Source organism: Emys orbicularis, chromosome 13, assembly GCF_028017835.1.
Source record: "Emys orbicularis isolate rEmyOrb1 chromosome 13, rEmyOrb1.hap1, whole genome shotgun sequence".
Lineage (NCBI taxonomy): Eukaryota > Metazoa > Chordata > Testudines > Emydidae > Emys > Emys orbicularis.
In genome coordinates, this window is record NC_088695.1 from 35,166,187 (window position 1) to 35,178,302 (window position 12,116).

General features: G+C 48.2%; 1 protein-coding gene across 1 annotated transcript; it reads right to left on the minus strand.

Moving 5' to 3' along the window:
• Positions 1–1,255: 1,255 nt before the first annotated feature.
• Positions 1,256–10,379, minus strand: CDK3 (cyclin dependent kinase 3). Its single transcript, XM_065415857.1, has 7 exons — positions 10,252–10,379; positions 9,159–9,236; positions 6,121–6,241; positions 5,021–5,191; positions 4,295–4,396; positions 2,743–2,946; positions 1,256–1,381 (listed from the first exon to the last, which is right to left on the minus strand). The coding sequence occupies exons 1-7, from the start codon at positions 10,377–10,379 to the stop codon at positions 1,256–1,258; spliced, it is 930 nt and encodes a 309-aa protein (XP_065271929.1).
• Between the last annotated feature and the right edge of the window lie 1,737 nt (positions 10,380–12,116).

Below are 12,116 nucleotides of genomic sequence, written 5' to 3' on the forward strand. Positions count from 1 at the left end.
CTTTTTAAGGCAGGTGGGAAAACAAAATATGGAACAAAGTAACTCATCTGTCTTCAGAGTATTTCAGAAAATAAAACAAACTCATACCAGCTTTTGTTTAAAAGAAACTCAGTTTCTCCCTGCAGCAGCAATATCTTTGTTCTCTGCCCATTATTCCCCAAAACACTATCTGATGCCTCAGCATCTGACAGTTCTGACCTGAAGAAAGAATGAAGAAGGTGACAAAGGGAAAAGAGAAGGCCTGTAATAAAGAAATAGACCAGCTGGATAGGCCGGTGCTGTGGACACAGGTCGAGGTTTTGGCATACATGAGAGAGTGTCAGATTCCATCACTACGTGGGTCCAGGGGGTGGCTAAACAATTGAGCAGCCTATAACATAAACAACCAAGACTTAGGAACAAATTCTATGTATTTTCTTTACTGGAGGAGAGAAGTCACACAACTGCATCAAAAACTGGTGCTAAATCACTCGAAAGCTAAACAGTAAAATATTGTCAAAGCCAACCCAAGTGACTGAACATTTTTCGTTTGGACAACAAAAGGGCGTGTTCTCCAGAACTGTGTGACTTCACACGTTGCCATAGCGGGAGCCTTTGGCTTCTCTTTCGCGCACGATGAAGATCATTCTTAAGATATTTTCACTTGCTGTTTAACTAGGAATTAAAACTCTAAAATTCTTAAACAGTTGAACACAAAGTCTTATACTAACAGCCCCTCTTCTTTTTAATAGCAATAAACAGCGACGCTCCTGGCTGTATGCAGTAGACTCTCCCCGCTGCTTTAGGTCAAGCACTGCCTGATGCTGGGAGGGAAGCTGACAAATCTCTTTGCAATGGGCTATCTGAACCACAGCCAGGACTGGGTGCTGAAAGGACAGACAAGCTACACTGCACCAGCCATCACTTTCGCTACACTCCCAGCCAAGGGGACAAGGATTCTGAAGTTGCCCTCCAGTGTGAGAATTTAGTGTCCCCCAGTCAGTATTATAGGCTGATGGATGGTGCCATCAGGCCTGTCCCTATCACATGTAACAACTACCTCAAGAAGGCTCTAACAGCCCTAACAGATACCCCCAGCAATGGGCTGAGAGCATCCAAACACCTCTGTCTAAATGAGAACTAACACTTCCCTCCAAGTTCCTTTGTAATATGGAGGCATTTCAACCCCAGCCAGCCTCCCTGCTCAGCCACTGGAGAGGCTAAATGCACAGAGCTCAACATCAGGAATACAGGCTGCCAGAGGCGCTGGGTCCTTTCAGCTGCAGTGTTTCTGCAGCATGTGCTGGTCTTTGGGGTCACGGGGGCTTTGCCAGAAGAAGTACTGGTGGTTGAGGGCTGCCTTAGCTGAAATGCGCCTGTCGGGGTCATACAGTAACAATTGCTGCAAAGAAAACCAAGAGGATTTGGGTTTGTTTTTATTTTTAAAGCAAGATGTTTAATTGAACCAAATGCAAAAGCTTTCAAATAGCTCAAGCCAGTGCCGCTTCCCCTCTGCTAGACTCTGGCCTCCAAAGAGAACCAATTATTATATGGTGCCTTTATCTGACAGCCCAAGAGGGCTTTACTGACTTTAATCAGGTGTGGCAATATCCAAGTTGAGTAGCTAGAGATTGATATCCCCATTTTCCAGATGTGGAAACTGAGGTCCAGAGATGTGATTCACCTAAGGACATAGAGTAGCAGGGCTTGGTACAGAACCCAGACCTGCTAGTCCCCAGGCTGGTGACCAACCACCAAGCCACATGGTTTCCCAAATATTTAGAAAAAGGAGGGCACCCCAAAAAGTCCTCTATGGGCTGCGGTTATAGACCTTGCCTGAGTGGGATCAGAGCCGGCACCTTGTACCCGGAGCATGTGCAGGGTAGCAGTCTGTTCCAGACAAGCACGCTGGCCACGCTGCTGCAGTTGTACTTCATCGTACACAACTCTGCCCCCTTCCCCTCCCCCCCCCCCGGTAAATCACTGCCCAATAACCATTCTTGGATCAAAAAATCCCAGGCAAAGGAACACTGTAAATGGTGAAATCCCTTCGACCAGCCTATGTTTCCTAGAGGGTTCTACTAAGTGTAGTTTTAAACAGCTGTTCCATGACTACAAGATTTTCTTACTCTATTTACTAAGGGGGAAAAACACTACAGCATGAATGTGTATTGAGATTTATCACTATACACCCATCCTGCACCACAGCTACTATGTAGCACTTAGCAACCTGCATTACTAGCTCTGATGCTGAATGGGGCTGGGAATCTGTTGTTAAGAACAACATTCCAGGTGCAGTCGTCACACATACAGCTCAAGTTTGTATGTTTTTCAGTGTGGAAGACATTGGAGGGATGTTAGAAGAGAAAAACAGCAATCACCCCACTACTCCAGCCCTCTGAATCTTTTTTAGATGCTCAGATACCACAGAGCTGCATGTGCTACAGGAACCTGAATAGAAAAGATTCATAGCGTTTACGGCCAAAAGAGACCGTTACGATCATAGTGTAACCACCTACATAGCACAGTATTTTACCCAGAGAATTTCCTCCAGTGATTTGTACATGGAGCCCAGTAGAACTAATCCCTACTCCCATGCGGGAACCTTTGTGTCCAACGGGTCCAAAATACAAGAGCACGGTTCAGGGGTGAGGCAAAACACACACACCACTTGACCTGCGATTTGTCATTTCAGCTGAACATGTGCTCCCTTTTGCCCTATTGGCAAGAGCTGAGCCCCCCCAACACCTGTTCAGAACTCACCGCCAGTAAGTCTCGCCCATCCCGATCCAAGTTCGGAACGATCTCCTTCATCTCTCTTCTCGCCCACCTGGGAAAGTTTCCTTTATAGTCGGGAAGCTGGGTCACCCCCGGCCACGCTGCCTCGGTGGGCGTGCCCAGGGTGCGGAAAATCCGGAAGAGCTGGTCAATTTCAGAATCCCCCGGAAACAGGGCTTTTCTTGTCACCTGGGAGCAACCAAAGCACCAGATCCAGGCCATTAAGTTTCCTTCACGTTATTCCCTAATAAGAATAACGTTCATCTCTGATATAGGGCAACCCTTCCATGGCAAAGTAACGCTAGGGAAGTGTTTAGTGACTGTCTAGAATACAGTAAGTGTTTGGGAAAGTTAAATAACATTGCATCTGCTTGTCCTCTTCATTCCACCACCCCCACCCCGGGCTCTGTTCCTCTCTCTGATATATGTACAAACACCTGCTCCCCTTCTCCGCTCCCCTTGCAGATTTTGTCCAGCTGCACAAGCTCCCTCCCCATTGATGGCTCTGATCCCTGAGGGCATCCTCTGCTTCTGCCCCTCTAATGTGGCAGCAGGCCCTAGTGGTGGCAGCTAGGTCCGTCTTCTCCTTGTTTCAAGCTGCTTTTAAAGGAATCCAGACTTTTTGGCATGTGAGGTGACATGCCAGCTCTCTGCAGACCACAGTGTGAGAACCTCAGGCGCAGGTGGACATGAGTTCTGTAATGCAGTCTTCTTGCTGCACCCAGCTCTTAGCAGCAGCTATCCAAGCACTGAGGTTAAAATAGGGTGGCCATATTTCCCCAAAGGGAAAACGGGTCACTGCACAGGGCCGGCCTGAGGCCCTCCTCTCCCCCCCCCCCCCCCCACCATGCATGGGGCTGGCCTGAGCACCCCCTGCCACCAGCCCAGGGCCAGCCTGAGCCCACCTGCGTGGAGCCAACCCAAAGCCCCCCTCTACCCCAGGTACAGGGCCAGCCCAAGATCCCCTGCTGCCCACTCACAGGGGGCTGGCTCAATCCAAGCTGCTCTCCCGAGCCCGCCCTCCCACGCAGGGCTGGCGTTGCTGCTCTCCCCCTGCATGTTCCTCTGCACCCCGCTAGGGGTCGCACCCCACTTTTTTGGCAAAACTAGGCATTTGTCCCCTTTGTTCTTGGCAAGAGCAAAGGGGACAAATGCCCAGTTTTGCCAAAAATATTGGGACGGCCAGGCCAGGGCTTAAAAAAGGGACTCTTGTGACCATACGTCCCATTTTGGCCAGCCCAGGTTAAATTTCCCCCTGATGCAGAGGGCAATTTTTGGAAGATTTAAGCGTGCATATAGAGAGAAACAGGCTGTAAGTGGTGGCTAGTTGTTGTGCTGGGCCCTGCCTGCGGGGAGTGAATTTTACTCTGAATGCACAATTAAGAAGCTGCCAACTTCCTAGCTGCCTGTTCCGTGGTGTATTCCCAGTGCCATCCAGGACCAGGGTAAGAAATGGATAAGCGTGAGCCTGAATAGCATGAATGTCATGTTAAAAAGAAGGGACCATTCGCTTCGAAAATGGTTAAACCTATTCTACCATTTCTGCAAAGATACAGCCAATGCTCCAGACATCCACTGCAGTCGAGTAGTATTTACATCCCAGCAAGATTTCGGGGGCCCGGTACCATAAGGTTACCACCTACAAGAAACCAAAACAAAAGCATTAGTGCAGGGGTAGACAATTTTTTGTCAAGGTCCAGACTAGAGAAGAAAATTAAAAAAAAAAAAAAAAAAAACCCCAATGATAAGTAAATAAAATTTCGGGGTCTGTTCAAAAGCATCTGGTGGTCCAGACTTGGCCCACGGTCCACCTATTGACTACCCCTTCTTTAGTTTAGTTTCCCTTGGCAGATACACACAGTTCTCTGCTCTTAGCAAGGGACAGTTCCTGCTGTGTCCAGCTTGGAAAGATTCTTTATGTACAACATCCATCTATGCCCCCTCCAACCACACAAGAAGTGGCATCTAATCAACAGTGCAGACCACTGTAGTGCCCGATACACAGATTTTACAGTGATGGGCATATCAGAAATTCATCGATTACATTATTTTTCATAAAAACGAGGAGTTCTTGTAACACTTTAGAGACTAACCCACAAGGACTCCTTGTTGTTTTTGTTGATACAGACTAACACGGCTACCCCTCTGAAACCATTATTTTTCATAGGAGTCAAATAATTCAGATGAGATAAACCAGAGAGCGAGATTGGCACTAAGATACCCAGGTGAAGGCACCTTAGATCAGATGGGACACAGCCATTACCTCGTGAGTGTAAGTGCGCAGTGGAACCCCGAAGGCTCTAGCCAGACCAAAATCTGCCAGTTTGATGGCTCCCACTTCGTTGATAAGCAAATTCTGAGGCTTTAAGTCTCTATGAATGACTCTGTGCGAATGACAGAAGTTCACACCCTGCAGCAGCTGGAACAGATAGCTCTAAAAGGAGAGATTTCAGACATCCATGCAATGAGACAATGTGGAAAACTGGGCTGGTTTAAATGACAACCTTTGAAATACGGTAGATCTTCATTAAGGAAGCGTCCAACATCTGTATGGAAAATATTTCACGGTTGCAATAGAACTTCAAAAAAGAACTAGATAAGTTCATGGAGGATAGGTCCATCAATGGCTATTAGCCAGGATGGGCAGGGATGGTGTCCCTAGCCTCTGTTTGCCAGAAGCTGGGTATGGGCGGCAGGGGACGGATCTCTTGCTGATTACTTGTTCTGTTCATTCCCTCTGGGGCACCTGGCACTGGCTACTGTCGGAAGACAGAATACTGGGCGAGATGGACCTTTGGTCTGACCCAGTAGGGCCGTTCTTATGTTCTTGACTTCTCTCCCACAGCCCAGATACTGTCACCCAAGCTCCATCCAAACCCATGACAGAGGTTCTGACCACAACCCAGCAATACACTGACACGTCTCTATCCCTGCTGCCTTGGGGAGGGAAGGAGTCAAATCCATGCTGTGCTGTCATTGCCAGTGCCAGCAGCGTGTTGCTCAATATAAAAACAATTAGCAGTAGCTCCCTGGACTGTCTCCCCCCAACATCACTTGTTTTGTTGTTGGTCAAATAAGCTGAGAAGTCTGGAAATGGCTGGGAAATTAACGAACCAGACAATACTGTCTAGAATCTTTCCGATCAAACAGCACCTTGGGCCTGACTTGTAGAGGTGCTGAGCACTCACCGCTCCTACTACCTTCTGTGGGAGCTTACCAACAATTTCCACTATCAATATAAAGTCTAACACACAGCGGAGCAGTTCCGGGTCCATCCAGCAGAGGGCAGCAGGTATAAACACAGCCTTACCCGCCTGCAGGTATTTTGCCAAGGTGGCACTCTTACTTCTCTAAACTTCGTACCTTTACCAAACTTAAAGGGAGCTCCCCTGTCCGGGACGAGTCCATGTACTTTTTCAAGTCCTGATTCAGATACTCAAACACCAGATACAGCTTCTTCTGACTGTGCACAACATCTAGAAGCCTAAGAACAAAACACAACCATACCCAGTCTTATTAAAAACAGTCCTGACCAGCTTTATACAGCAGTGCTCCAAACCAATACTTATTTCTGTAATGAAACAGTGGTAGAACAGGACAGTGGGTAACATAGATATGTTCTCTTCTAGCAGGCCCACAATCCCTCTGCTAGCTTCTTTTCTTCAGCAGCTGAATGGAATAGGATTTATTTGAAATGCCTTGTGCCTTACTAGCTATTATCTATCTTCTCTACATTATATTAGCAGCAGCTAGTTTGTAAGTGGGATAATAGGGCCAGATCACCAATTTGTGTAACTTGGCATAGCTCCATTGAAAGGCAGAGCTATGCCAGTTGAGGAGCTGGCCCGTTGTATCTGGTAAGACTGGAGGGAAGAGTTTGGTGCGGGTGGCAAACCATCCTGCACGTGAATGGACATTCCTGAAAAGAACAAGGACAGCCTGATGAAAGCAAAAATGTAGCCAATACGCATTAGTTGAGTCATGGTGGATTCTCCATCACTGACCATTTTTAAATCCAGATGGGAGCTCTGCTCTCGGAATTACTGTGGGGAAGTTCTCCGGCGTGTGCTAGACAGGAGGTCAGACTAGATGATCACGATGGTCCCTTCTGGCCTTGGAATCTATCGGTACGTCTACACGGCAATACAAATCCCACAGCACTGAGTCATAGGCACCGACTCCGTGGGTGCTCCGGGGCTGGAGCACCCATGGGGAAAAAGTAGTGGGTGCTCTGCACCCACCGGCACCCAAGCACCCTGCCCCGCCTCACCTCCGCCTCCTCCCCTGAGCGCGCCACGTCCCCGCTCCTCTGCCTACCTCCCAGCGCTTGCCACCACCGAACAGCTGTAGCAAGGAGGGAAGGGGGAGGAGCGGGAACATGGCGCGCTCAGGGGAGGAGGCGAGGAAGAGGAAGGGCCAGGGCGGGGATTTGGGGAAGGAGTCGAATAGGGGCAGAGTTGGGGCAGGGACTTTGGGGAAGGGGTTGGGATGGGGGCGGGGCAGGGGTGGAGTCAGGGCGGGGGCCGATGGGGGTCGAGCAACCACCGGCGCCAGAATAAGTCGGCGCCTATGCACCGAGTCTTGGCACCTGGGTCAGCTGACCTAGGCTTCCAGGCTGCAGCTCTGTAAAACTGCAGTGTAGATGTGCAGCCTCGGGCTGGAGCCTGGGCTCTGAGACCCTCACCCCCGCGCGGGTTCTCAGAGCCTGGGCTCCAACCTGAACCCGAACATCTACACTGCAATTTTATAGCCCCATGAGCCCGAGTCTGCTGACCCGGGCCGGCCGTGGCCGGTCTGTGGCTTTTTCAGTGAAGTGTAGATGTATTGAATCTAGCTGGAAGGGTAACTGTAATCTGCAGCAGTCTGCTGCTGCTCTCCAAAACAGCCACTCCAGAGCAGCAGCTCTGGCCTGGATTTTAAGGAGGGGAGAGGAAATCTTGCTTGGGAAGGTCTTTCAGAAAGGAGCACGCCTTGACCAGGAAAGCTTGGTTGTAGCTAGGCAGCGCTGGCTAATGCTGAGAAAAGGGGCGAAGTTAACCAACCCCCCGAGAGTTGGAGCCCTGCTGTAAGACACCCTGTTGTTTTTCATAGCCAAAGCATGGCATTCGGTTTCCTTGGCCATCTATCTCATTTCTGTTTATTTGGTGTCTGATTGTCAACACCCAGACACATTTTTACATCATGTTTCCTGCATTTGAATTTCTCCACAAAAGTCTCACAGCCACGGTCATCTTCTCCATTAGCTCAGCAAGGTGACCAAGTTTAAAAAAAAAAACACCAAGGAAATTTCCAGGGGAAAAACAAAGTTTAAGATGCTCAATGGAGAAAAAGGCCATTAAGTTCTCTACAGCACTAATGCAACCACAGAAGGAAAAAGAAACATGGATATGAGTCAGCAGTGTGCTCTTGTTGCCAAGAAAGCTAACGGCATTTTGGGCTGTATAAGTAGGGGCATTGCCAGCAGATCGAGGGACGTGATCGTTCCCCTTTATTCGACATTGGTGAGGCCTCATCTGGAGTACTGTGTCCAGTTTTGGGCCCCACACTACAAGAAGGATGTGGAAAAATTGGAAAGAGTCCAGCGGAGGGCAACAAAAATGATTAGGGGTCTGGAGCGCATGACTTATGAGGAGAGGCTGAGGGAACTGGGATTGTTTAGTCTCCAGAAGAGAATGGTCTCAAGTTGCAGTGGGGGAGGTCTAGGTTGGATATTAGGAAACACTATTTCACTAGGAGGGTGGTGAAGCACTGGAATGCGTTACCTAGGGAGGTGGTGGAGTCTCCTTCCTTGGAGGTTTTTAAGGCCCGGCTTGACAAAGCCCTGGCTGGGATGATTTAGTTGGGAATTGGTCCTGCTTTGAGCAGGGGGTTGGACTAGATGACCTCCTGAGGTCCCTTCCAACCCTGATATTCTATGATTCTATGACATGAAGACTACGAAATTGTAAATTTGCTCCACTTTGAACGATAATTCACGCTGTTCACAGAGATTGTTCATCTGATTTTTAAGTTCCAGACACTTCTTAATGTGTGGCTGTGTCTAAAAATATAACCCATCAACTGGAACTGTGGCCTTTTCCATTGCCCTATGTCAGGGTAATGACTCTGAATAACACTCAGGGACTTTGACAGGCACTTACTGTTTGAAAAATAGCTAAGTGAGTGGTTAGGGCAGAGAGCGAGCAGAAAACGATTTTTTATACGTGACTGACTGAGAAATGCCTTGTCCATTTCCTTTTTATCAACACCCCTTTTACTTGGCACACACAAAGCTGGGAGACGTTGGTTAACATCCTTATGCTCCTCAGCTTGACACAACTGCACTTGATCAGTAGCGAGTGAGTCGTATTGCAATGACCCGACCGCCCCAATTCCATGGCCAGACTGAGTGCTTCGCTTACCTCACTATGTTTGGATGCTTAAGTTCTTTGAGCAGAGAGATTTCTCGGATTGCTGTACTCGGAACCCCTTCTGTCTCCCTATGGGGAAAAACAGACTTTATTGCATTCCTATTATTTCCTGGCGTGATATTAGCAGGTAAATGCCAATTCAGCTAGTCATGTGTCTCACAGACGTCTTCCTTTCTGACCTTTCTTTTTGGTGGATACTCACAGGGGCTTAGGACAGAAAATATAAGGTTTCTCGATCCAGGACCTTCTCCATATGTATCTAGACAACGTAGGCCTAGATTTTTAGGAGAGCTCAGGATCAGATTTTCAAGTGCTCAGCACACATAACTGGGGCCAGAGCTCAGTCATACATGTCATTGTGGGTGAGGTGTGCTCCTGAAAATCTGGCCTTTCTTTATACGGCCAAGTGAGAGCCCTAAGCCAGCCTGGTTGTCCCACTGGCATGCGCAGAGTCAGCCTAGCCAAGTTCCAACAAGTGTTGGCCCTGGTTTGAGGCTGTCCATGCTAGGGAGAGAACTGCTTTAAGACCAGCTTGAGGAGGAGCAAGCGGAGGGGAATGTTATGACAAGGAGTGTACAAGCCAGTTTCTGTGGCACAGGCTATCTTAGAATACTTGTTCTCAGACTGAGGCGTGTTTCCCATTCCTGTCGGGGAGCTCTTAGCTTGTCATGCTGATCAGTAAGTTTGAATGAGGGGTGAGGATTGTGTGCAATTAGGAAGGTTAGGCCTTGTCTATAGTGCAGCACAAACTGGCCTGGCTAGATGATGGTTCTCAAGTATGGTTTGGACACAGCTGTGCTTGATAACCATTTCAAGCTTGACTGGAGATGGCACGGGTTGCTGCTCCCTTCTGGACCAGGTTTTGATCCTAAGAGGTCTAGACTATGCTATAGACAGGCCCAGCAGGGCACTATCGTGGCTTCTTAATGCTGTGATGTGGGTTGCCTAACCATGTTACAACAGTAGCTGTGTTGGGTAAACATTTCAGATACAGTTTCAAACCCTAGCGTTGGCATGACCCTAGAGTTCTGGCTTTGGGGTGGAATGTGTGAGCTGGACCCTGGTTGGGAGCGTGGACACTCACGAATCCAGACGGATCTTCTTCAGAGCCACCAGCTGGCCTGTCCGTTTGTTCCTCGCCTTGTACACCACTCCATAGGTGCCTTCCCCAATCTTCTCCACCTTCTGGAACACATCCTGGAATGTGTCCATGGTCCGTCGGCAGGCTTGTCACTGAAACATTCCTCCATTCATTAGTCAGAGTCCCACTTTGCCATTTCAGTCCCGCACATTTTAACATTGCCCTCTGCTTCAGAGTACCAGCAGGCCCCGCTTTTCAATGAACATCCCAGAAACTGAAGGTATTGTTGGATGGAAAAAGGTACTGCAATTGCATTAAACCCTTTCCATCGCAATATCCCATCCGTTCCCTAACCCCTGCAAAGAAAACTCCCTTTAATAATACCCCACAGTGTAACCACATTCAGCAGCCTAGAGGCAGTGCTTATGTTTATTCACATCCAAACAAGAGCCTCAAGGCATGTCTCATGGCAGTGCTACTCTATAAACAAATGTGCACATCCCAAGCTGTGCTACATACTATACATAGGCAGGGAAGATGCTTGCCCTCCAATGCAAAACCTCCAAGCTGTTTCAGTCCAGTGCCTTAAGCAATTCTCAAATACCCTGGGTTCAATTTCTAATGCACACATCAGTAACTAAATACCCCTCCTAAATTAAATAATACAGTTATTAGGCGAATACGTTGGAGAAAATGACTAGTAGTCAGAGGACTGGACTGATCCTGACCATCTAAGATCAATCTCTCGCTCAAAGATGCCTGTCTCCTCCTGTGACTTTGAACAAGCCACTTACTCACCCTGCCTCACCTTCCCCTTTTGTTAAATGGGCTTGGGGGCTGTGAGAATGAGTTATGAATTAAAAGCCCTATTAGCGCTAAGTATTACTGCTATGTACATCTTATCAGTTCAATACCATCTGCTCTATTTTCAACCAACCGTCTCCTAATTAGGTGTAAAACCATTTGTCCTTTCCCAGCCCGAGTAGCCCCAGGCCTCCCTGTATTAAACTTCCTAAAGCCAACTCTGATGGCCTGTAGAAAATGGTCCAGCTGCAACCGTGTCCCTTGTGATAGGCCATAATTACTGTATTGCTCTTCCCCCTATAAGTCTATGGCTAGCATTTCTGCATGAAAACTGGCCCCTGCAGCCTGTGGGGAAAGAGATCTAATACTTTAAAGATGGATTTGCCATAATATACCAGCTTTCCTTCAATATTTAACTTAAATACTGTGAGGTTGGAGGGTAGGTTTTAAGGCAGGCATGCAGCCCCTCCTATGCAGGCTGGGCAGTTTCTGCACTCAGTTTCCTGTGTCCAGTGTGAAATGGCCGTCTCCTCTCCATGCCCACTGTATGCTCCTGCCCACATGCTCATCTCACCTTCTCAGTGTAGCCTTCCTGCTGATCTACTGGGTTGCCAAAGGGTCAAAATTCATTCCACTCTTGTGCCCAGGTCATTTGACCACTAGGGGGAGACATAATTTAAAATGTTATAGTGTCTAAGTTACAATCAAATGCACTCGCTGGTGCTGGCCACTGCTGGGGTAAGAGGAGGAAAGAATTTTGTTCAGTGGCCTTCACACCCTTCCAGCTGTTAGCCGGCTGGGGAGGATGACGACCCAGACAAGGGACACAAGCAGAATTGCAGTGGAAGAAATGTAACATGACGGGGGATCAATTTAGTTACCCCGTTTTCCACAATCTTAAGTATAATTGCTAACAAAATCAGTATGATAATAAAAGTGGGAGATCAACAGCGACTGTCCAGGAAACAAGTCACTTAGGGGCTCATCCTCCATGCTGAGGGACAGCTGAGAACTGTGCAGGGACAGAGCGTACGCTCCTTGGGGCGTGTTTATACTGCACCTAG

Bases quoted from the DNA above. Each gene is read 5' to 3' on its own strand.
- CDK3 (XM_065415857.1), bottom strand. From the start codon at position 10,379: ATGGACACATTCCAGGATGTGTTCCAGAAGGTGGAGAAGATTGGGGAA. The intron at 9,237-10,251 runs GTGAGTGTCCAC...TTTTCCCCATAG, and splicing joins AAGAAGATCCGTCTGGATTC to GGAGACAGAAGGGGTTCCGA. The intron at 1,382-2,742 runs GTGAGTTCTGAA...TTTTCTTTGCAG, and splicing joins ATGGGCGAGACTTACTGGCG to CAATTGTTACTGTATGACCC.